This window comes from Glycine max, chromosome 17, assembly GCF_000004515.6.
Source record: "Glycine max cultivar Williams 82 chromosome 17, Glycine_max_v4.0, whole genome shotgun sequence".
In the NCBI taxonomy this organism is placed as follows: domain Eukaryota; kingdom Viridiplantae; phylum Streptophyta; class Magnoliopsida; order Fabales; family Fabaceae; genus Glycine; species Glycine max.
In genome coordinates, this window is record NC_038253.2 from 41,262,664 (window position 1) to 41,288,381 (window position 25,718).

General features: G+C 31.3%; 3 protein-coding genes across 3 annotated transcripts; 2 read left to right on the top strand and 1 right to left on the bottom strand.

Annotated features, from left to right (window-relative positions):
* The first annotated feature begins 1,267 nt into the window (after window positions 1-1,267).
* LOC100816203 (HVA22-like protein i) lies at window positions 1,268-4,036 on the top strand. Its single transcript, XM_003550374.5, has 7 exons — window positions 1,268-1,568; window positions 1,872-1,912; window positions 2,021-2,119; window positions 2,331-2,387; window positions 2,495-2,558; window positions 2,650-2,859; window positions 3,260-4,036. Exons 2-7 carry the CDS (start codon window positions 1,881-1,883, stop codon window positions 3,743-3,745), a joined length of 948 nt encoding a protein of 315 aa, XP_003550422.1. The 5' UTR covers window positions 1,268-1,568; window positions 1,872-1,880; the 3' UTR covers window positions 3,746-4,036.
* A 4,690-nt stretch (window positions 4,037-8,726) lies between these two features.
* Window positions 8,727-14,206, bottom strand: LOC100783601 (tRNA (adenine(58)-N(1))-methyltransferase non-catalytic subunit trm6). Its single transcript, XM_006601284.3, has 13 exons — window positions 13,823-14,206; window positions 13,633-13,736; window positions 12,964-13,156; window positions 12,604-12,685; window positions 12,216-12,286; window positions 11,668-11,709; window positions 10,966-11,090; window positions 10,668-10,761; window positions 10,103-10,202; window positions 9,850-10,025; window positions 9,665-9,770; window positions 9,231-9,317; window positions 8,727-9,073 (listed from the first exon to the last, which is right to left on the bottom strand). The coding sequence occupies exons 1-13, from the start codon at window positions 13,924-13,926 to the stop codon at window positions 8,984-8,986; spliced, it is 1,374 nt and encodes a 457-aa protein (XP_006601347.1). The 5' UTR covers window positions 13,927-14,206; the 3' UTR covers window positions 8,727-8,983.
* A 5,800-nt stretch (window positions 14,207-20,006) lies between these two features.
* On the top strand, window positions 20,007-23,917 carry LOC100816726 (uncharacterized). Its single transcript, XM_003550375.5, has 3 exons — window positions 20,007-20,633; window positions 21,081-21,181; window positions 22,728-23,917. Exons 1-3 carry the CDS (start codon window positions 20,146-20,148, stop codon window positions 23,390-23,392), a joined length of 1,254 nt encoding a protein of 417 aa, XP_003550423.1. The 5' UTR covers window positions 20,007-20,145; the 3' UTR covers window positions 23,393-23,917.
* Window positions 23,918-25,718: the final 1,801 nt, after the last annotated feature.

Sequence of the window (25,718 nt, forward strand, 5' to 3'; positions counted from 1 at the left end):
TTTTACAGAAATCAAATACATTACAGTATTATAAAACTTTGTAATATTATTATTTAATTAAAATAAAATTAGAATTTAACTTTCATTACTCATTATTGACGGATTGAGGTGGATTTCATTACCGTTACCAATATAAAAAATAAGCAATTAAATTTAAAATTAATACTTTTTAAAAAATATATATCAATTTACTCCAATTAAATGTAAGCAATATATAATGGCTATAAACCATTTTAGTCATCACATTTTTTTTTCTCTTTTAACTCACTCAAATGTGATTGCACACATTATAACCAACTTTCCAAACCACTCCTATTTTCTCTTATAAACTCTTGTGACAAATTAGTTATATTAACTTTTTTTTTAAAATGTTAAAAAAAATTTAAGAAAAAAAATTATGTGCTTAAAAAAGTATGTAGTACCTACATTTTGAGAAATTATTATGTGATTTATAATCATTATGATCCCATTTAATTATTTTTATAATTAAAAATTTAGCTAGATCTGATCCTAAGGATTCATTTGTGTCAATACAAGCCTTAAGTCTTAGTGAGCCTTTACCAATACACTTATAAGTTATTTACCAATAAAGTTCTTATGGGAATCAAACTTATGTTTTTTGGAAAGGTTTTTTTTATTAACTAGATCAATCTTTATTGACGATCCATTTAATTTTTATATAACATATAGTTAAGTATAATTAATAATTTCATGTAAATTAAAATTTTTAAATGTCACAAAAATAGATTAGAATCATGAATATTTGATAGTAAGAATTACACATTTATTTCTCATATAAAATAAAGAAGATTGAAAATGGGGAATCAATCTTGTAATTAGTGAATTCTCAATGTTAACTTATTTGGCCTGCAAAATCCTAAATTTTCTTTAATCATATTCATTGAAGTTAGTGTTTATATTTGTATCAACTTGAGTCAAAAGTTAGTTTGGTGGTGAAAGTAAAAAAGATGAGAGAGATAATAAGTTTTTTTTTTAAAGAAAAAAAAAAGATTAACAAACTAATAACATTAATATGATAGTAATATATCTGAATTTTTGTGATGATTAGTTGAATGTAATGCAAGTAAAGAAGTGAAGGATTACTTGAATTGAATATGACCTATGAGTTATTGTAAATAATCTTATCAACAAATTAAAAAAAATTGTATGTGAAGGGTAACTGATGAGGCACAGGAAAAGGTTACAAGAGGTCGATGCAGAGGATCGTTTCCCATAGTCTATAGTCTATAGTGTATGCTCCAATAGACTCACTCATTCTACGCCCACACACTGACACTGACCCATATCGCTGTGAAATGAAATTGCAAAGCTAAACAAACCATTTTCATTTAAAACGGCTCTTCTCTTCTCAGTCACTCCAACTTCTAATCTTTTTTCTCTTTCACTCACTGTTTCTCTTCTCCTCCGCATCTCGCAGCCGACAACGTAACGGTTCGCGGTACCCGTTGCTGCCGCCGCCGATCTTTCTCAGCCTCCACCGCCAGATTTACCTCTTCTCCTTTCGGATTCGCATTTCTCTTTCTCCACCGCAACACACTCACCTTCAGGTATTTCCTTCTTTCTTTTTCTTTTAAATGTTATTTTTGTTGTTCATTTGCGATCTGTAAATCAAATCAGACGGCTTTAGTGCATTACTCAAGATTATCATTGTTCTCGGAACTCTGCACTTGCATACGGAAAAAAATGTTTTTTTTAAAAATAGGAAAATGGACTTTAGGATATTGTCATGATGCAATTTAATGAGCGTGGAATTGGAGGATATTTGGTCTTCAATTGTAGGAAGTTGCTTGAATGTTACTTATGTTATGCTGTTTGGAGTAACCGTTTTTATTTTTATTTTTCAATGTCAGGGATACAAAATGATAGGATCCTTTCTGACCTGGGCCCTTGTGTATGTATTTTTGTTTGCTGTTCCAAATTTTCAGTTTTTTTATATGAATGGTTTGCTTTGTAATATTTGAAATTTAATGATTTTATTTGGCATTTGGTGTAATGGCAGGATGGTTTTTGGCTATGCTTATCCAGCTTATGAATGCTATAAAGTGGTTGAAAAGAATAAGCCGGAAATTGAACAACTTCGCTTTTGGTGCCAGTATTGGTATGCAGCAAATAACATGCTTGGTTCTGCTGTTTGTAAGAGAAATAATCGATTTTTTGGATTTTCAAGAGGTTGTTGCAAAAAAAAAAAAAGATTTTTTCCCTTCAGAATAGAGCTAGTTGAAACACACACATTTGTTGTTTGTGCTTAACTTAACATGACAACTTCTTGTGACAAATACTGATACCAACTTTCTTTTTCTGTGTTGCAGGATTTTGGTGGCTGTTTTGACAGTATGTGAGAGAGTTGGTGATACTTTTATATCATGGTAGAGGATTCTATCTTGCATGTATTCAGAGAATGTTATACTTAGATCTGCTTATTAACAAAAAAAAGTTTGTGATTTCTTATTTTTGAATTGATTTCTTCATGAAGGGTCCCAATGTACAGTGAAGCTAAGTTGGCATTTTTCATATTTCTGTGGTATCCTAAAACTAAGGTATAAAATTACTTGCTTTGTTAGAAAATCTGATATCATTTTCTTATTTGCTTCTCTTCAATATGACAGTAAAAATTGAAATTTGTGTTAGGGAACAACATATGTGTATGACTCCTTCTTCAGACCATATGTTGCGAAACATGAGACAGAAATTGATCGCAACTTATTGGAACTAAGGACAAGGGCAGGGGATATTGCAGTTTTGTATTGGCAAAGAGCTTTCAGTTATGGTCAGACTAGAATATATGACATTTTGCAATTTGTTGCTGCACAATCGACTCCAGCTCCTCGACCTGCTCAGGTAGTTAATTATGATTATGCATATTTTGTGTCTGCTATTATGTTTGAGGGTGACTAAGTATGCTAGAATATCAACTGTCAGCTTTCTTTCATGTGGCATTGAATTATACCGCATATCCTTGTTTATTCTGTTTTTTAATGCCAAGATATGTTTTTTATAAGTATGCCATGATACTGTTGAAGATACCACTATTTCCTTCCATGTTTGTATGTTGTTAAAAGTTATATACAGTCGATATTCATTTGTAACTTTTAATTGGTAGATTAATTAATTGTTGATTGGTCATTGAAAGGATATTTTGTTCTTTGTTATGCTACCTTTGAGGATTTTATCTCATTTCCTTCGCATTCTTCTTTATGCATAATCTCATGAACAAACAAATTGTCTCTTGAAACAACAGCCACGACCGGGTGTGAGGGGGGTTCGTCAACAGGCACCTGCAAAACCAGCTGCTGCAGCAGAACCACAAGTTGAGGAACCTCCATCTCCTACCTCTAGCACATCTTCAAGTCAGCTCCAGAGGGAGGTAGAAGAGGAATTGGGTTCTTCTCCACAAGTTCCTAAAGCACCCACATCTGTAACAGGTTTAAGTAACCAGAAAACTCCTGTAGCAGGTGTAAGTACTCAGAAGTCTGCTGGAGCAAGTTTAAGTACTCAGAAGTCTACTGGAGCAAGTTTGAGTACTCAGAAGTCTAATGTTGCACCTGAAACAACCAACCAATCTGCACCAGCAGAGGCAGAGCCAAAACAAATTGAAGCAGCTCCATCTTCAGCAAAAGAAAATGGGAACTCTCCTCCTACTTCTACAAAAGAGACCTTAATGGAAGAAAGCATTCGAGTTACACGTGGTAGACTAAGAAAAACCCGATCAGCAGGAACTCGCTAGCAAATGAATATTGTCAATTTTTAGTCTGAAATAGGGGTAGGTGGACAATGATGGGCATTGAATTGTTGTAAAACTTGATGTAAATCTGTTTTTCTAAGTTTCCATTCCATCTTCATTTTATATATTTTTTTCACAAATTTTGTCTTGGCATAGAAGCATTTGTAGCCTGATGCCACTTTATGTGGACTTAGATTTCAAGGGGGTGTTTGCATCGGCTGCTTTGTATAGCTGGTTTTCATGTTAGTGCAACAGTATTACCCAACATTTAAAGGGAAGGCAGAACTTCATTTATGAGGCAACTTTTGTCCATACTTTTTGCATGCATTAGGTGAAGCAGGTTGGTTATTCACCTGATCAACAAAAAAAGTTTGTTTGGCATTTTTAATATAGAATCTGCTTGGCAATCGAATTATTGATAGCCGTGATCAACATACAAACAGTGTACTCAACTAGAAATATTGAAAAAAGGGTCAATTCCCCTCGATCTGATATTTATATAAAAATTTCTTTATGATAAAGACCTGCGTACATGAATGAAGAATTTCGAGAGAGAAATTTGATTCATAACTGGATTTAAAATACTACATATCAATATCAAATGACTTGTTTGGGTATTAAGCACAATTTTTTTAAAATGATTAAAATTTCATGTGATTTTAATTAGTATTTGCAATGAAAGAATTTAAAAATTATTTTCTTTTTGTTTTTTGTTATATTTACAAAGATTTTTTTTAAGTGAATCAAATTTCTATTATTTATTTCTACACCTACCTCACTCCTTTCCTCTCCATCACTCTCTTTAACACCTCTCCCAAGTCCCAAGCCTTAATCGTTAGCAATTTTTTTTTTTTTTTAGTAATAAGATACAAATTTACGCTTTTATCTAAATTAGAATATACAACTTTATAAGTGATTACTCTTGCTATCTTAATCAGACATTTTTAATATTCTCTCAACTCTTTTTTTGTAGTCTCTTTTTACTTTTCGATGAGCATTCTTCATAGAAGTTAATTATATAAAAACAAATATTTATCACGTGCGATGCTAAAATACTAGTAAATAGAAAAATATCAATGTTTAATTTTGTTTGTATGAAATTATATTGAAATTAGAATATCAAATACTTAATATTGGATTTTTATAGTTTTTAACCATTCATGATAAATATTTTTCAAGTTTTTATTATTTAAAAATTAGCTCATTTTTTTGGGTAAAATTTTATATTTAAATATAATTTTTTTAAAAATGAAATTTTACATAAGAAATGAAGCTTTTTACGAAAATAGAGAATTTGAAATATATGAAATTTGAATTTTTTTCCAAATCAAATAATTTAATTGAAATTTCTAATTTTCTGTACATTTCAAATTCCTTAATTTCTTTTTTTTTTAATCTAAATACTTCCTTAATGGATTTTCTTCTTCCCATCACGTGAATACTTTGATAAACTCTTAGGTGCAGGATAGGAAATATGAGTTAGTAGAAAGTTGGATTGCATGGTTTCTATTTTCAAACGGGAAGTGTCAAGAGTATTTAGAATTTGACGTTGAAGGAAGGCAGACGTGTTCAATAAATTATTTAACTTAAGTTTGACTTGGGATTTTAGAACAAATTTGTACCGTTACAACAAAGATCTGGTTGTTTTTTAATTGACTTGATTTTATATACTTAATTTTTAGTTAAATGCGCATTTTCATTTTGCAATGAAATAATTTTTATTGTGATACTTAATTTTGGTTATAAATGTTTCAGACGTAATATTAAAAGAGCTACTTTCTACCGCAACTTAAATCGTGATTTGATGCTAAAAAAATTGTAGAGACACCACTAATAATTTTTCAAACATTAGTTTATGGATAAAGCTCATGAAACATTGTTTTTATTTTATTTTTTTTTCAATGTTCAATGAAAGCACAATAACAAAATATAGGAACTAGAGATAAATATGCTGAAATCTAGTTTGGCAAAAATTCTTGTAGAACCAGAAATTCGTTGAAAGGTTTGTACATATTTGAAAAGGAGAGAATGTTGAGGTAAGATGTACGAGTGTTTAATATCCTCACATTTTAGTCTGACAATTGTAAACAACCTTGCAATCTTTAATATTATGCAATAACAAAACAGATTGTACGATCATTTCTAGCGTTTTCCCACTCCAAATGGTAGCACATGCACGTGATTCATCACAATTCACAAGGGTTAAAAAAGAGTGATATGATATGAGATGGGTTGGGGCAGGGAATTTCCTCTAGCCGTTAGCATTACCCTTGACTTTTGACAATCTTATCCAAGTCCCAGAAATCCATCATTGTCGAGAATTTAGTTAATTTGTATTATATCTTTGATCTTTGATTAGAAAGGGAGTACCAAAATGTAAATAATAATAATAGTAATAATTTTGATGATGTTTTTTTTATAGTGTAAAACGCATGTATCTTTCGTGGGAATCGGGAAGGACTACGAATTATGATAGATAGTAAAATTCTTTTTTTAAATATTTAACACACATGTATATTTGAGATTTAAATCGAATTCTGATTAAGTTTAAATAATTTCACTTAATTGATTCATGCGATTTTGAAGATGGTTTACCGGTGTGGGAAAATGCAAAATAGGTGGCATCAACTGTCCTATATTCCAATTGGTTTGAGTAATATTTGGCAACGCCTATTCAAAGAGTTGATTAGTGTATATTATTTCTCAATCAACATCAAGAATGAGATTATCTTTTTATTGTTGGTTTTTAGAATGAGATTAGCTTTGAGTCATCGCAAATATATATGACGGCATAACCAAAGTGGGCCTATAAAAATGCAGTTCCTTCTCTATGCCACTCTCCATGAGCGTGACAGCCCAACCAATCCTGCAAAAGTAGCAAAACCTCAATCCACTTTGGCATAAATATCTATTAACAATATATTTTTTAACAGATTTCTTTTAATGTTATTTTAATATTAGTTAAAGTTTATTAAAACTCATTAAATAAGAGAAAATTTCATAATTTCAATAAATTTTAACTAATAATAAAAACTGTATTCAAAAGAGTAAGTTAACAAGTGTGATACAACCATTTTTTTTTAAATATTCTTGTTACAACTCTAATACTCCCACTACGTATTTCTTTTACAATAATGGAATGCTATACTTTACATTTATGTGCTCACTACATATTTATATATCTCTTTTATCTGTTTACTAACGAGAAATGCTAATAATACATAATGGATATTTTTGGAAGAGCAACAAAAAGAAAAACTCCATCACCATAGGCTGTTCTTGGAAAATCAACAAAAAAAAGGTAAATTAAATAGTAATTTGACGCCACTGGAGAGCGATCCATCACCAGTATTGTTGAGCATCCATTGCTAGTGAAAGCATCTGTTGCTCTTCATACGTACATAATGGATGCCATAACAATCAGCAATCATTATATAACTGTATCTTCCCCCCCCTAATTTCACAGCAATTGAAAAATAGAAATAAAATATAATAATGAAGTAATTGTGAGGCTCATTTAAGTAAAATTTCAGAGTTATATGATTAGAATAAAAAGTTGATTGAATTGTTCAAAGTAGTAAAAATGATGTAATATTATGAAGAGTGAAAATTTATGTACAATCATTTTTAACATGTTGAAGTTGTTTAGTTGGATTTTCCCTAACTTATTGCTATGTCCCACAGTTGCTTTTAAATTTTAAAACTCCTTACCAACTTTTTTAATTGTATCTTGGTAACACACATTTGTTGGAGGGCCTATTTGCTAAACTACAACAACTAATTCCTCTTATTGTGGTGTTTGGTACTAGTTTAGACATACATTGTAATTGTTTTCAACAATTTAAAATTAATTCTATTAAAATCCTTCGTACCAAACTCTAAAACAAATAGGTTTGAATTAAAAGGTTCTAGATCAATTAAAAAAAACTTTTAAAAATTATTGGGTTGGAATAAAAAGTTGGTTGTGATATTATGATGAAGTGTGAATGAACAATGGTTTGCTTGAATGAAGTTGCTCAAAAATACGCACGCGTACTAAAAGGGATTTCGAGTACTGTATGGATATTTTTAATATAAGTAAAACTTTAAAAAGTATAAATAAAAATATTTAAAATTATAAGTGAGAAATACATAAGTAATTCAAATAAGTATTTTAAGATTTATATACCAAAAAAGCACAAGTATTTAAGATTTAGGGAGAAACAATGAAATTTAGGCCAACACAACCATAATTTTTTTTAAAAAAATAACATTAATATCAATTAAACCTTCTAGAATCATCTGTCAAAAAAACCCTTCTAGATCATAAAGCCAACATTTTATAGACTTTCAATTTTAACCTATAAGATATCAAATTCTTGTTAAGAGTTGGATAGAAATGTTTACGCACAGCAGTTTTTTAATACAAAAGAAAGAGCTTAAAATCAATGCCAAGGATCCGATTTTCTATTAGTTTTTTTAATAAGTAACAATAAAGTTCCATCAGAGTAACAAAAATTAAATTCGTAAGAGACTTCATAAACGAATTGCTAAAAAAGAATTTAAGCAATTTGGGATCTTTGATTATTCTACTGCATTGAAATAAATAATAATAAAAAAAAAGAGAAATAGCAACGAAATAGAAAACATTACTGAGTCTTAGCTTAGTTGGGGAGGTATGAGACAAAAAGGCTTAAATTGTGTGAATCTCGGCTTGCAAAACACTGAACATACGTTAGCAAACAAAATCCTTTTGTAACTTTGGAACTCAATTTTTAGAGGCTGCTCCAGAATGGATATATCCAAACATAGGCTTAGGCTTCATAGTTTGATTTAACATTGAAAGCGGAATTAGATAAAAATTAATTTTGAAAAGACAAGAAATTGCATTGAAATGTGTTAAATTTGAAAAGCGATAGAAGTGAATTCCTTGTGATAAAACAAATAAAAAGTGAGTACTGATGAGATTTTAGGAGACAAGAAAAATCATCTAAAATACAAAATCTATAAGAATATCATAATATTACAGCCCACAATAAATTTATGCGCCAATTAAAAGGTTTGCAGACAGTAAACATGAAAAAAAAAAAAAAAAGACTAGTGTACAGTGGCCATATTTTTCCTTTGGGCGACCAAAATCTCGTCAGAAACTAAAAAAATGTTGAATTAGTACATTATAAAGCAGAAACACAATTGGTCATTGGGATTCATGTGCTATTATCCAAAGGAGAGAAAGTTAGTAATCAAAGCAAAACTGAATATTCATTCTGTGCTGCATATCTTAGTCCCACTGAGAATGTAGCCCCCAAATGAGCTCATTTGCATGCATGGGTGAGTTCTAGATGGAAGTACCTGCCATATATATATATATATGAATAAATTGTTAAAGGGGGTCTGTATTTTGTACCATAAAAAAAATTGATATGAATAACATAAATAATGTAACCAAAGGACTTCATAAAACTTTCTCTAGTTTCATAATATTGAAAGGAATGACACAAACTTATACCTGGTATTCACGCAGCCAAGGCTCTGTTATTTGCAATCCAATAGCCATTTTCTCAAGCTGTAAATTGTGCATGCAAGTTGCAAGAGGCTGCATTTTATTCAATGAACAAACAAGGAAGATTCTGTTAACAATCTTATTAATCAATTGACATTGTTTAATCAATTGTCAAAAAGCAGCACTCCGCTTCTTTAAATATGCATAAGGATTTGATTAATGTAAGTCAGAAAACAAGTGACTTCTTAAAAATTGTTAGTATTCAAAGTCTATCTTTGATATGTTCCTAAGGTTATATAAACAAAGCTACCCAGATAAAACAGTATTACATTCCCAACATAAAAGAATTAAAAGAAACTAAACCAATTAATTGATAATATTATCATGCACGGATGCCTTTAAATCATATCACGACTAAGTTTGAAATGTGAAATAAATACCTGAAGATATTGGTGATAAATAGCAAATGGAGCAGAGTCTGCTAAAAGGGGCAAGATATCTCTAACCAATGTCCAAGTATCCAACTCTGGTGCAGCAATAATTAGACTGTACGCATGGAAAAGAGGAAAATGCTCTCAATTCAATGATTCTTTGAACAGTGAGGCAAATATTTAAACTTATATACCTAGAAAAACCATTTTCCTTCCACAAGTCAATGATTTCTTTTTGCGCCCTTTCTCCGGCCTTTGGAGCTTTCCAAACTTCTTTAGCAGGTTCAGTATTCTCAGCCCCAAGATCAGAAATTCCATTTTCCGATGAATGAGAGATATCCTCCATGCTGGTCGATGCAGATATTTGATCCTGCACACTTCATAACTTCAGACAGTGTGCAAACAACAAGATAGAACTGAGCAGGAGATCAAGGAGGTCCTACTTACATTTGACTGGCTTTCCACATTGCACGCATCATCAGGTTGCAGAGTTTGTTCAGGTGATTCTTTTTGTGATAACAAGTCAGAAATGGGAGACCGTACAATTCTGCAAATAGAAGATGATAGTAAAGCCAGAGGCAAGAACCAAACATACACATGCAAACTGACCAGCTAATGTGGCTGTAAACAGTGTAATAGACAAGTGATTTGAAGTCATTTTCTTTGGTTTTCAGATAGTAACATGGAATTAATTTAATTATATCCATAGATATCTCTGAAGAAACTTCCATAAAATTTTCTATTTTTTCTTTGGCTTCATAAATTATTAAAAGAAAAAATGTGTCTAAAACTACTCATTTGAAAGAAAAAATATTTTGCATTAATATCATAAAAAATATCCAGGTCAAAACAAAGAACATCCAAAACTATCTTTGAAAAATTAAAGCTTAAGAAAATGCTAACTGTTTCTCTTTTAGTGTAATCACTACTGCAAAAAGAGTGATAAAAAAACCATTTAGATGATTTTAACAAGGAAAATAGTTTGGTGAATGCAATAAAACACATATCTGACCTCTTGCAGATTTCATCACTTAAGTTAAATATCCTCACAATATCCATGGAATATGGTGCCTGCCCAATATATGAGTTGCATACAAAACCAGTACCTGTAAAATTCGCAATATCACTTGCTCAGTCAGAAGATTGTGTAAAACAAAAGTGAATATATCTACATATCAACAGTAAAGTGCTATTTTCTTTATATCTCAATTGTTGACATGTGAAGTTGTGATCATTCACACTTAATTACACATTTTATTGGGGAAAATAGCAATATCTAAATGGCAAACTCAGTTTAATTTATACCATACCTCCTAAACGTTCTGCCACAGCACCAGTAAGAAGGCCACCAACCATATCAACTACAAGAATGTCAGAATTTGAAGAAACATTACCCATGGAAAGTAGAAGGGACAATGTGTCCACCCGCAAGAATCTGAATCATTATATAGTTAGTTAGAAACAATATCAAGGATATATGCATCACTTAATCTAGAGAAAATAAACCCACTATTTTAATTCTATAAACAGCCAAATATGTAATTTTGTATGTATGTACGGCAAACAGGATACACAAGTCCACAACAAAGACAAATAAACTCAGAATATTTACATCCTCACACCGATAATAAATTCAGAAGACTGGCTACTTCTCAAACCCATATTTCAACACAAAAAGGTGTTTTTAGCAGGGTGTGGTAAAATTAAAGAATAAGTTATATTGACTCAAGTTTTTGGTTTACAAAAAAAAAACACAAAATTAGCAATTGTGCAGCCTGCATATCTAGTCAAATCTTTAACATGTCCAATGTTTGAAATTTGCTCTATTCTATTCTATAACTTTTTCCTCTTCTTTGATTAAAACCATATGCATACATTAAAGATATTACAATGCTTGTTGCTCACAGTTTACATCATGCTCCAAAAGAATAACTCAATTCTAATAGAAAATAAACGAAAATGGTAAACCTGCAAGGAAAAATAGCCTTCACATGACCAAGATAAAGACTCACCCAATTTTAGATGGATACTTCTTAAAATAGGCCTCACATATACTGGAGAAAACAGATGATAACAACCGTAAGTAAGAGAGTAAAGACTCAAAATATCAAAAAACTGATACAGTATACATATTACATCTACAGATATGCTTGACAAAATATAAAATAAGTCACAAAATGCTTCATAGGAGATAAATATTATATTCTTGATATTTTCAGGAATAATTTATTTCCAATGTCCAAAGAGCATGCTATATCTATTCACCAAAAAAATAAAAAAGAACATGCTCTCTACATGATTCTATTGTTTGTTGAATCAAATATAATGGCCCTGGTCCCACTTCCATCAGACAGTTTGTAGTACATTGACAAAAGGCATAGCAGCATAATGTCATTTCCATCAACAGAACAAAACCCAGAATGTCCAAATAAGCTAGATCTTTCAGGTAATCTTTTATATCAAGGCACAGTTATCGGTTGCATGGAGAGAAAAATGTGAACCATTTATAAAATGTAAAAATCTAGTGATAACAACAGCAGAGGAAAATAATCAAGGTCACCTTCGAGCAACAGGACGCCTCATAAGTACTTTTGGTGCATATTTCTTCTGCTTCTTAAGTCTATATTTCTCCTGCAAAAATAGCATAAGATTCACTTCAATTTCATTCCTAAAATTAATATATATATACACACACACACACAATTTGGTCCCAAAAATTTCCATCTATACTAAGTAGTCCCCAAAGTTGTCAACATGCTAACAAGTTCAACCTTAGCAGTAAGTGATGAAAGTGTTCGCAAGTTGGCAATCTGAGCAAATACACTGTGTAAGCAGAAACTTTTTGGAACCAAAACAATACAAATGATACAAGCAATATTTTTAGGTAAACAAATTGTATAGTATTTTCTTCAAAGTAAACAATCTAAGCTTTTCATGCGTCAAAATACCTGTGAGAATGATGTTTTCTTCTCGAATGTTGCACTATTGGCAATGAGAGCTTCAATTATTTCATTACCTCCCGCACCCTGTCTGCATAAAAGATACAGTTTATTCTTTCACTACTGAATCCCACAAGATTGGCAAAGAAATAATAACTCAACAGTTCATTTCAGAAAAGCAAGTAGAATTCACACAAACAAAGAATGGCACAAAAACTGCATTCGAATTATATCACTTGTAAAATCAAGGTCACAAAACCAAAAACATCCCAAAATAACACCTAAAAATCTTCACCATACATTTCATTTGAATCCCCAAAATCTAATAATACCAAGAACCAAAATTCAACCAAGGGAAGATGCACTCACCTTCGCATGGCTTCTATATCCTCACCAGTCAGGCTCTGTGCCGTGTTATTGTCAACCAAGGCACGATTGTCCCTCGAATCAACATTTGCTCGACCATCTCTCACTTCTTCAGGATTATTATCATTATTAACTTTGTCCCTGGACTCGACACTTACTTGACCATCTCTTACTTCTTCAGCATTATTACCATTAACTAAATCACAAATAGAGAGGCACCATACATGTTAGAGTGCAGGGAAGTATCCCAATTAAACTTCAAAGAAACAAAAAAACAATCACATTGACTCATTCACTCACTTAGAAAGAAACATATACCCCGTCCATTATAATTGTCGTCCTTGTTTTACAAGGACCAAAAAAACTGATAAATGAATGAAATAGAATGACAATTTTACAAAATTAACCTTATGATCATTAACTCATTTTTAATTTTTGTAGTTTATATCATTAATATTATAAGAGATATAAGTGGAAAAAGGCAATTAATGTTAAGTTGAAAAGACATTTATTTATTCTTGCAGAAACGATTATTATGAGACGGAGGGAGTAACGAATAAGGCGGTTAGAAACTAACAAAGGCAATTGAAGCATAACCAAAAGTGAATAATAAGATAGCAACAACAAATATTAAGAATGGCAAAAAAGTAAATAGATGAAAAGGGAACATGCCTTGTGCGGGAGAGAGGAAAGGTCCATCGACTTGAAAAACAGTACCGAAGGGACAGCCAATTAACGGTTGCAGAGAGCAGTTCTTATTCCCAATCTTCAATTTTCTAATGAAGAAAAAAACAATTTTTATTATTTAGAAATAAATAAAATATTAAACAAAAAAGAAAAAGAGAAGAAAAGAAAAACTGACGCAGCGGGGGAGAGACGAGCGAAAACGAGACGGTCACCGTCGTTGATGTCGAGCAAGACGCTGCAACCTTCCCATGTGACTCTGCTACTACTACTTTCACACATCTTTCTAGTTTCTATGAACGAAAACTATTGATAACTTGAGTGAAATTCAGAGAAAGAGAGAGAGAGATCTAATACTAATATGAATGAATCTATGTATCTTTGTTTGTGTTGTGCAACTGCAACAACATGCGTCACAATACCAGACCAGACATAAACCCCTGACAAACAAACATGAGACAGAGACTCACTAGGGTATTAGTATTAGGAGGATTTAGGATCTATTTTACCGCTGCGTTTTATTTTACACCACTTGGGCTCAGAACTGCATAAATCTTTTATCTATCCTTTGCCGCCTGGGCCTCAACGTTATTTCAACTATTGGGCTCTCCCTTTCGTATTCTTGTCTTTTGCTAAATACACCTTCTGTTTGCTAAGTTAACCCCCTTTCTTCTCATTAAATTTGTTTTAACCCATTATACCATTTTAACCCTGTTTCTACACACACCCCACTAATGTGTTCTTCGCATAAGTTGTGTTGGAGCCCAGTGTTTACACTTACACCATGATCTGGGGGTTCCGCAAAGCAAGCATGGCCAAGAGTGCACACAAGGTGTTCGATAAAAGGTGCTACGAATCCAACATGGTTACTTTCAACACGTTGATCCACGAGTTTTGTAAAAGAGGTGACATGGAGGGTGCTCGGAGGGTTTTTGACAGATTGGTGGAGAGTCAAAGTTGCAAGCCGGATGTGGTGAGTTTTACCTTGGCAAACAGGGAGGTGTAACTTAACAAGCTAATAGGTCTAACTCTAAGCAAGTTTCTCCTCTTGTAATTTGGGATTCCCCTTCCCCTCCCATCCTTCCAAACTATCCTTCTTCAATATAGTATTGGGTGATCTCTATGTTTCTTTTCCAAAAAACAATTCCAGTAATTTAATTTCGAAATGAATTAAACTCCCTTTCAAAAAATTTAATTAGAAAAGAAACAACAACAAATTTATTTACTTTAAATGAGAATAATTTTAAAATAATAATTAAAGTGCAATTAAGAGTGTAATTGCTGGGAGTGGATATTGAACACTTAATATTAATTAATATCACTCATTTATAAATAATTAATATTATTTAAGAGGTGCATAAAATAAAATATTCTAAAACCTTGGCATAAGTGATTTGTGTCGGATAAATATAAGCTATTCTAATTAACAGATAAAAGATAGATTAATCTTATCTAAGAGATAAAAGATATCCCTCCTCGAACTAGAACATTGGAAGATTGTGAACCTAACTATTTAAATTTAAAATACGAAAACAAAATCTTTATATTTATCCTATCCAAAAGATCAAATAGCAAATTAGATAAGCAAACAATTATCTACATCTGTTATTAAATATGAATTTGGATGATAAGTGATTCTAAATTGATTTAACTACACATACTTAATTAGGTCACCTACCCATACTATAGTAGGGTGGATCGATCATGACGTCTTTTCGTTGTAGTTGTTATGTTATTTTTTATTTTTATTTTTTCATTGTAGTTGTTAAATGATTTTATTTCAAATATTTGGTATGGAATTTGATCTAGTTTATACTTTTTCTTTATGCTTATAACGTTGCTAATTGATCGAATGGTTGGCCAAATCTATGTCTGACTTAATAACTACTCTAGTACTAATTCCATATGGACTTGGCCCCATTTACTAAATATTAAAACTGATTTCTCATCCTTTTCTGTGTTGTACGTTGAATCTCACAGAAATTCATGGAATATGACATATGTAATAAGACGAACTCCATGATACCTTTCGTTAATCACATTAATTGTGCATGTTATTTCTCCTTATTATAATACCAAACTTCTGCTTGTGTGCTGTGAATCAGGTCCACATGCGCACGTAGGCTGGATCCGAATTATAGTTCACTTGTTTGTATGTTTTTTTTTTCTATGCATGGTTACAAAGAAATTAAATTATTGATGGAACACATACACTATGTTATTTCTTGCGAACTATAATGCATCACATGTGAGTTAAATACAGTAACTAAATTAATAACTAAATGCTTTTTTAATTATTATTATGAAACGGACTTTAAGAGCCGAAACACAAACATAACCAGCTAGCGAGGGAAATGAACATTTGACTCGTCTTCTAACAAAGGGATGGTCAGAAACAGGGGAGGGAAATCACCATAAAATAGTACAGCCAAGACAAATTAAGACCAATAACTAACTGTCAAATTAGCATACTAATGTCTTCCATAAATAGTACATCCAAGACCTAAATAAAGACCTATAACTAACTCTCAAATTAGCAAACTAACGCCTTCTAGCTTAGTCAACTATACTAACATTAGTACTCGAAACAAAGAGTGTGATTCTTTTCTAGCTTGATTACCCTTTTAGTTTTTACTTGAAATTCAAGAATGGATAGAGCTTAATATGTTTGAATCCTCATCAATTAATTAATAAAAAAATTATATATAATTTGTAAGGTATTTATTATAAAAGCTATTAAGCATATTATATGTGATGATTTATAATTAGATGACACTATAAAATATACTTGCATTGCTAGTGTCATTATTATTTATTCCAATGGATAATATATATTTCTATAAATAAAATATTCACTTTTTTTGAACAAAAAGAGAAATAATATATGAACACTTTTACTTTTTAATTACTCGCTATTAACACCGATAATTTTAGAATTGACCTAATGATGAATGAGAATTAAAGCAAATTTTGAGAAAAATTATTTTAGTTTAAATAAGAGATTTTTATAATGAATTTTTTTATCAACATATATGACCTTTTTATACTTAAAAAAAATTAATAGCAAACAATTTTTGTTGGTAACCCTAAAGCTTGAACTTTAGTAACCTTACTCTTGGCCGACCTTGTACGTTTTTTTCTCTTCATTTTTTTTCTCACATTATATTACTTGAATCATACCTATGTTTTCTCCCTTCTCTTTCTTTTCCTCCCTAGTTGTGACATGAATGCTCCGTTTGAAACCATTGAAAATGAGATTCACACAAGAAAAAAAAAACAATTATTTAAGTGCATGTGTTGGAATGAAATTAAGTGACAACATCTAACACAAAAATCATATCAAAATACTAAAATGATGTAGAAGGCATAATGATAATCTGAACAACATGAATCGATATGACATAATATCAATACAAACACACCCTTAATCATTTATTCATTTTGTTGCTTAGAGCAGTTTTAGTAGAAGAACCTATTTTTAATTTTTGGATAATTTTTTTGTTATTTTTGCTCTAATGGTGAACTCAAATTAGATACTTGAATTTCACTTGTGCAGAACAAAAAATATAAACTTTTTTCTTTCTAATGACATTAAAAAATATTTTTTTTTTACAAAAGGGATTTTTTTTTTAGTTTTTCTTCTGAAATTCTAACTTCCGGCATGAAAAACTCTCGAGTAAGAATAATAGTAAATCTAGTGGATAAAATCCTTATTAAAGATGCTAATGAAAGTGGAAAGAATGAACCAAATAGCTCATGTGATCCAATCTTATAATAATTCTTTCACTTTGGGAAAGAAGAAAGAAGAAAAAGTGTTTTGGTACAAAAATTTGAACATTCATCTCTTTATATACTTTTTGTATTAGAGTTTTATGTTATTATATATATATATATTCTCCTTTTCTTTTTATTTTTTATACAATTAAATAACAAAAAAGTTTTTTTCCTACTAAAAAACCCAAAAGTGTATGGTTGTGCGTATGAGCTATGAATACATATTTATAGACATGGAAAATAAAAGAAAAAGAAAAAGAAAACGAATTGGGAATGACATTGGAAGGTGCAAATTGGCATATGGCTGCTTATTCTTTCTCCGTGTTTTACATGATGCCTTCTTGGCTCATATGCTTTTAACTTTTGCTTGCTTTCAGAATCTTGGGCCCATCAGATATGATCGTTTCACCGTAGCAAAATTAAAGAATCGAAAATGCCCAAGGCTACACCCTACAGTACTCAAACCAAATCTCACAAGTTGCTTCACTACACTATTCTCTTTCTCGGATCTATTTCATAGTATTCTTATTCTTATTGGTTTATTCTGACGTTAAGGAGCTTTTCCTAGCAAAAAAACATTATATTTGTTGGACATCTATGTTTAACAAAAAAAATTCATAAATTAATTAAAATTTGAAAGTTAACTTTTAATTGGAAGTATGAATTAGAGATGCTTGATAAAACCAATTGTTAAATTAGTAAATAAATGTAAAATAACATCAAAACATACTTTTTTTACATAAATTATATTTTTTATTTTATAGGAAAAAACATTTTTTATGTAATTATAGTCTTAATTTTTTTAATTAATGTTGAATTATTATAATTTTTTGTGTAAAGATGAAATGTTTTTAATAATAAAAGAAAGAGTATACATAAAATGATGTTTAAAATAAATAATGTAATGTTAACAAAGGTTTGTTTTTAATTAAATAATATAATATCAAAGGAGAGAACGCGTGAGGAATTTTATTAAATAATGAGGTGTAAGTGAAAAAATAGTAATCAATTATAAGTTCAAATGTTTCAAGTAACATATGGAAAGCACTATATCATTGTATTATGAATCATCTTATACATGATTATTCTAACCAATGATCTTAAGTTTAAACTTTAAATATGTAATTATATTAAATACTTAAAAGAAAATTTTTATCATTTTTAATAATAGGTCCTGTATGTTTTATTATCTTGAAAGATATTTATGATGTCTAAAAAATATTGTAAAAAAACTCTATAAACAAATAATTTAATTAAAAAATATTTTTAATGTAAATATTTTTTATATATATTACCATTTGGTCATGAATTGTCATATAGTAAAATTATTGACTTTTGTAATCATCATTAAATGTATACTTAAAATGATTTATAATCGGTTTGCACAAATAATATATTAAAATTAAACTCATAAACAAAATAAAATAAATTTGTTTACCAAATACTTCTATTTAGTTCATATATGCTTATAAGAAATTTAAATGTAAGTTATTTAAAATGTACACTTGTAATCCTCATCTTTAATGTTTGCTGAGTGGAACATCTAGGAAACTTAGAAATGTTGCCGTACGTAGATATAAAATCAACAAGTCATTCTTTATCCCCTATAATATATGTGGCACCATTCTTAGAAACTACACATCCTGGTCAAGTGCCTATTTCTGCGCTAGCTTTCATTCATCAAGTTATATATTGATGAGTTTTCACATTTTGTCAAATGTTCCTTTGTAAGTTATCCATTGTTTAGAGATAACTTGTCTACTTGACCTTGCCTTTATATTTGTAATATATATTCGTTAAGTACATAGTTATTATGATAGTTGCCCACTTGTCCTTGCTAGCTTTTCTTCCCCGGTCCGTTTTTGAGAAATCAAAACAATAGTGAAGAGAAACGGAAAACTGCAACAAAGATTGGATAGCACATGGTTCGATATATGGCTGTTCAAACATACAATGATACGATATAAACATCCCCCAAACAGTTAACATTTTTGTTTTTTCCTCACTGTAGCAGTAGGCCATACCTTCCTAATGGAACAGCTCAGTCGAACCATATGATCAAATACTAATATGATGAAATACTAATAAGATCTCATTTTATTAAAATAAGAATAGAAATTGAAATATTATGCATATATATATATATAATATGATAATGAGTTAAAATTAAATTAAAACCAAAAGATGAATCTGTGTTTTAGTTGAAAGGACAAGCACCCCACACAATGCTAAAAACTTAAATCCGAAGTAGAGAGAGAAAGTATGAAGGAATAGTAACAGATACTACTAGTAATTGAACACGTCCGAAATTTAGAGTAACATTTATTTATTACATTCCCAATCGCCTACCAGAGGTAAGTCCATTTTAATTTCACGCGTTTGTAGGTCCAAAGCACTGAAAGCAGGAAACTGAAAATTATATATTAAAAAAATAAAAATAAAATAAAAGAAGAGATTAAGTTGTGATACAAATACTACTAGTACCACTACATATTTTAATAACATTAATGAATAAAATAAAGAATAATTGCATGTCCCACCAAACAGCAGCACCCTCTGCACCCTCCTTTATTACACATCTGGGATCCTCTATTCTATTGTCATTCATTTACGCAAACTCCTTCAGAAAAAAGTTATTCAAACTTGAAAATAGAACCCCGGCCTCACTCTTCCTTTGTTGTATGAAAGAGAGAGAACGTTTTGTTTTGCTTTACAAAACACTCTCTCATGGCTCTCCTAACTTCCTTACCTGAACAGTCCTCCAGTACCCCCAAACGCCACCACAAGCGCAAACCCCAACAACAACAACAACAACAGAAACAGAAACCAGCTTCCTCATGGGACCAAATCAAGAACCTCTTAACCTGCAAACAGATCGAAGGGTCGAGAGTGCATGACCCTTCAAAAGTGGTAAGTGGGTACTCGAAGCTAGGGTCATCTTGCAGCTCCATATGCAGCTTCAGAGATGTGGTTCATGGGAACACACGTGTTGTGCACAGGTCTGATAACTCCTCACCAGAGAGTAGTTCTCTGGGTCAGGAAACTAATGGGTTACTCACTAGGAAACCTGTTACTACTACTACTACTACTACTACTCGCTCTTCTGCAAAATCACACGGTGGAGCAACCTACACGTCATCATCATCTTCCAGAGGCATGCAATTCAGGAAGCTTTCTGGGTGTTATGAATGTCACATGATCATTGACCCTAGCAGGTATCACATCATTTCCATTTCTTTTCACGTTTTAGCTTTTTTATTTTTTTCCCCGAACAATTCAAGTTTTAGAATTTGAAAGTCTAATTGATGTTTTTTTCTCAAATGCTGTCCTTATTTGACACCCACTGCTAGTGGTATAAAAGTGAGTACGGATGATTAAAATACTAAATGAGGACATTTTAACCTAAATACATCAATTTTTAATTCGATTAACTGTTTTTTAGTTTGTGGGAAATTTAAATATCAAAAGATATAGAAATGAGGTAATAGTATCTTTTATATATATATATATATATATATATATATATATATATATATATATATATATATATATATATATATATATATATATATATAATTCAAATTAATTACTTTAATTTAGCATTGTAGCTTCATTTTTCCAACTTAAATTAATTCCGTTTATAATCAAACAATGAAATTCAGGTTGCCAATTGCGAGGAGCACTGTGTGTGCTTGTTCTCACTGTGGTGAGGTCTTCCCTAAAATGGAAAGTTTGGAGCTTCATCAAGCTGTTCGTCATGCTGGTACTCTTTAATTTCGCTCTATTTTTTATTTCAGAAGAATACATGCATCATTAATTCCTTTATAAATGCACTACTATATGCGATTTAATTATTCCTTTGTATATATGCACCGCTACTAGCAAATGCTGATGATGTTTACATCTTTTGTCAAAGGCAAATAGTAGTAATCACGTCCAATTCGAACATTGATAAGAAGAATAAAGTTAAGTAGATTTTTTTTTTCATTAAAAAGGACATATTTATTATATAAAAAATGTAAAAGTATTAAACAGTAAACACTAACAATTTTTTTAAAAGTAATTAAAGATATTATATAGAATGGAGTTAATGCTATTTAACTAATTCATTTAAGGCATTCATTGACGAAATTCTTTATCAAATTTGTTTTCCATGAAGAGAACAATTAGAGTAATATAACAATAAAAAAAATTCATCATTCTCTAATATCATGACTATTTCACTTTAGCTCCGATGTACTGTAGTCCGATATAGATCTGATGGTTTGTTCGAGAGCATGATAACAATTCTGTCTATATCAGTGTTAATTGATTGAATTGCCTTGTGCTTGAGGGAACGTGTTTGTGGGGTTAAAATGTAAAAGTAAGCTTCGAAATTTGAAACATTGAGCAAAATGGACTCCACCTTCATGCATGTCATGATGCAGATTGTTTTTGAACTGTTTCTCCGATAATCTTGCTCATGATTTTTCCTTTCTTGCCCTCCCACACTCAGCAAGTCTTCTTTTAACATTTTGAAGTCTATTTTTTAATAGATTTTACTTCTCCTAATAAATTATTGCTTAAGACAGTACATTATCAATAATTAAATCCCCCTTGACATGTTTGAAAAACTTGAATTATTTTTCAACAGTGTTGAAAGTTTGGCCATCAATTACTGTATTTAAAAAATACTTTTAATTACTGACTACACAATTAATGTTGCACTGCCAACACTTTAATATATTTTCATTCTTTAATAAAAACATACTAGCATAATAAGTACTACTAACATGTTTGAAAAACTTTAACTATTTTTCAATTGAGTTAAGTTTTTTGAAAAATAACGCACTTTAATTTATTCGAATTCTTTTTTAAAAAAACATCGAATAACCTCTTCATTCACCATTCACAAGATGCACCCACCAAAATTTCAGTGCATTAGTTGTGGGGGCAAACGTATCTGTAGATTACTTGTTCTGTAGGAGACTATACGTACGATATCACAGCTGTCTGCTGTAACGAAGATAAATGATCTGCCTCCCCAAATATTGCAAACTCACATATCAATTCTAAACTCATAACTATAATCATATCTTCTAAAAGAAAACTATAATCATATACTAGAACATGATAATTTTTTCAATTTAGTAGAATCAGATAGAAAAAATTATTTGCTCATAACTATATTCAATGATCTTTTAAAAAAAAGTATAATCAGTGATATCAATATTATCTGTCTCTCCATTCAAAGAACATGAAAAGGATAATATTTAATTAATACTAATTGCTTTGAATAATCTTAATTTAATTTTGTGTTTGGGAAACAGTTTCGGAGCTAGGTCCGGAGGATTCGGGTCGGAACATAGTGGAAATAATCTTCAAGTCGAGTTGGTTGAAGAAGGACAACCCGATATGCAAGATCGAACGGATACTAAAAGTGCACAACACCCAACGCACCATCCAACGGTTCGAGGAGTGCAGGGACACCGTAAAGAACCGTGCGCTGGGCAGCACCAAGAAAAACCCCAGGTGCGCAGCAGACGGCAACGAACTCTTGCGGTTCCACTGCACCACCTTAACGTGCGCACTGGGCGCACGTGGCTCCTCCTCCCTCTGCGCCTCCGTACATGGCAGTTGCGGTGTCTGCACCATCATCAGGCACGGTTTCCAAGGTGGTAGTTGCGGCGGCGGCAGTGGAGACCACGGGAAGGCGAAGGGCGTGAGGACCACCGCCAGCAGCGGTAGGGCCCACGACTCTGTTGTGTGCGGTGACGCCACGCGCAGGGCTATGCTTGTGTGTCGCGTGATCGCTGGAAGAGTGAAGCGCGTGGTCGAAGACGCGCCGTCCGAGGAGGAACACGTGTCGGTTGCGTCGTATGATTCCGTTGCTGGGTACGCTGGAATCTACTCGAATCTCGAGGAACTTGTTGTTTTCAATCCAAAGGCTATCCTTCCTTGTTTCGTAGTCATTTACAAAGTCCCTTCGTGTTAGCAAGCCGACAACGATTCTATTTCACGGTCCTTAGTGCATCTTGCGTATGGAGAAAATTTTGATAAAAGAGATGAAACTTATATATTTTTACGCAAGAAAAAAAATGTTACTAGTAGTAGTATAATATTAGTATATTTCAATTTTCACAACTCAACCATATAACAATGAATAAGTTACTAGTTGTTAGTGTTAATCTGTATATTTCAGTTACAACTTAATGACTAGTAATTTATTGATCGTTAATTATATTATATGGGGTGTGAAATAGTAGTACAAGTGAAATGTGAAAGAGTAACAAAGAAATATATATCATCGTAATTGAGTGATGGAAGAAGAATGTTGTAATGTACTTTTCTATGCTTGGGTGTGTCTGGTTGGTAGTTCTACAATGCATGCACAAAGCACACGCACGAGGCATGACCCATCAATGATCAATGGTGGAAGGTGGAAGTGTGTTTGATGTCAACCTTGTGAATATCTCACCTACTTTTAATTACAATGTCTCCGAACACTTTGTTCTGTGAATGAATGCTTTTTAGCTCAAAACTGCTAAACTGAACAAACATGCGTGTTTCTGTTCAATTTGCCGGTGATCCACTTTTGTTTTTGGGTGAACTTAAGGACTAATTTTTTATATATGAATTTGACATTTCCAAACAAATGTTATTTTAAATATATGAAGCTAAATTAAGATCAATTCTTTAATCTCATAGGATATGATTATTTATCATACCATGTTACTCCTACACTGTACATGTGTCTAGTATCTGAGAACATTAATTTACTATAACAAGAAATAAATGTGGTTTAATTTTTTTATAAATATTTTTAAAATTTTATCAAATATATATTATCTTTATGGAATCGGATCTCCTACTGCATGGAGTGCAGTTCTAAATCTAACGGTGATTAAATTTTAAAAGCAACTACATATTATCTTAGTTAATGTCCTCTTTTTATAGATAAGTCTTAGTTAATGTCCTGAACTTTTTGGTTACGGGCTAATTAAATGAAGATATCGATTGCTCATGTGACGAAGACAGCATGCCGTAAATGAGTGACTATTCAGCTCAAGCATTAAAACATTGACCTGTCATCTTCAAACCACACTACCAGGTCCCGTAATAATTAGTGAGTCTACGTTTTCTTTTCCTTTCAATTTTGTATAGGAGGAAAAAGTCTTTGCCAAAAACAAATGATAATAATTACTACGATGAAAATTGAAAAAAAATTATTAATTCAATTCCAAGTTTCAAACAATTGTGTTTTTTTTTATTCAAACAGTTATTATGTAAACAAAAACTTGTCGATATCATTAATTAAAATTGAATAATTAAAACAATAAGATGAAAACTACCAAAGTCTTTGCCAACTTTTTTAGCATCATAAACTTTTAATTTTGTTGTGGTTAGAAAATATGTGATGATGCAAGATTTTATTCTTCCAACTTTAACGTCTACTGTCCCGACCACCAAATACATTTATCAGCTAATATAAAATTATTTTATCTTAATTAAAAGTTTTAAATTTAAATTTTGATTATTTAAAATAAATCTTTATTGTGCATAATGATCATTTCTATTCAAACAACATAGTTTATGGTAAAAGATACTTGAGGTTTATATAAATAAAAACACCCATTATCTCGATAAATTAGCACCATTTGACAATTTATGGAGACATATATAATCATGGTGGTCAACTAAATGACGAGGCATTATGCAATTATTGAAAGAAAAATAGCAATAGGAATAAGAAAACCAAGACGAGAGAGCAGGTTGGGACGTGATCGGTTAGGGTTGTCCTTGAATAAACAGCACTTTAGCAAGAAGGGCATAATGAAGAAGATAGCTTTTCTATCCCTTTTTTTTTGTTTCTTTTTGAAGGCATCTAGGCTTTGAGAGCATTGGAGAAACACAAGATGATAATTGCCAACACATGCTTGAGCACATGGAGGAGATTCACTGTTTTTTTCTTTCTGTCTAGAGCAATTGTATTTTGGGACAAAGTCATACATTCCAAAACAATAGTTTCCCACCGAATCTAACATCCCACAAGGCCATGCTAGAGAGGAGTAAGTAATGCCTTCTTCATGGTTTCATTTTCTTAATCATAAATTAAGCCTTAGCTAGCTTTTAAGTTGGAATGCTTTTCCACAGCAAAAACGACAAATTTAGGTTTCATGGTTTTCTTATCCTTAAGACTTCTAATCATTCTCAAAAGCTATAGCGACTTAGATAAAGACCCTAGGGATGAACTTTTCATCATCTTTTTTTATTTTATTTTAAATTTATATATGCACTATCAGGGAAGCTTTTGTTTTTTA

Bases quoted from the DNA above. Each gene is read 5' to 3' on its own strand.
- LOC100816203 (XM_003550374.5), top strand. From the start codon at position 1,881: ATGATAGGATCCTTTCTGACCTGGGCCCTTGT. The intron at 2,120-2,330 runs GTATGCAGCAAA...TCTGTGTTGCAG, and splicing joins CGCTTTTGGTGCCAGTATTG to GATTTTGGTGGCTGTTTTGA. The intron at 2,559-2,649 runs GTATAAAATTAC...AATTTGTGTTAG, and splicing joins TGTGGTATCCTAAAACTAAG to GGAACAACATATGTGTATGA.
- LOC100783601 (XM_006601284.3), bottom strand. From the start codon at position 13,926: ATGTGTGAAAGTAGTAGTAGCAGAGTCACATGGGAAGGTTGCAGCGTC. The intron at 11,710-12,215 runs GTGACCTTGATT...TGTTTTCTCCAG, and splicing joins AGGCGTCCTGTTGCTCGAAG to TATATGTGAGGCCTATTTTA. The intron at 9,074-9,230 runs GTATAAGTTTGT...TATATATGGCAG, and splicing joins CTTGGCTGCGTGAATACCAG to GTACTTCCATCTAGAACTCA.
- LOC100816726 (XM_003550375.5), top strand. From the start codon at position 20,146: ATGGCTCTCCTAACTTCCTTACCTGAACAGTCCTCCAGTACCCCCAAA. The intron at 20,634-21,080 runs GTATCACATCAT...AATGAAATTCAG, and splicing joins ATGATCATTGACCCTAGCAG to GTTGCCAATTGCGAGGAGCA. The intron at 21,182-22,727 runs GTACTCTTTAAT...TTTGGGAAACAG, and splicing joins TCAAGCTGTTCGTCATGCTG to TTTCGGAGCTAGGTCCGGAG.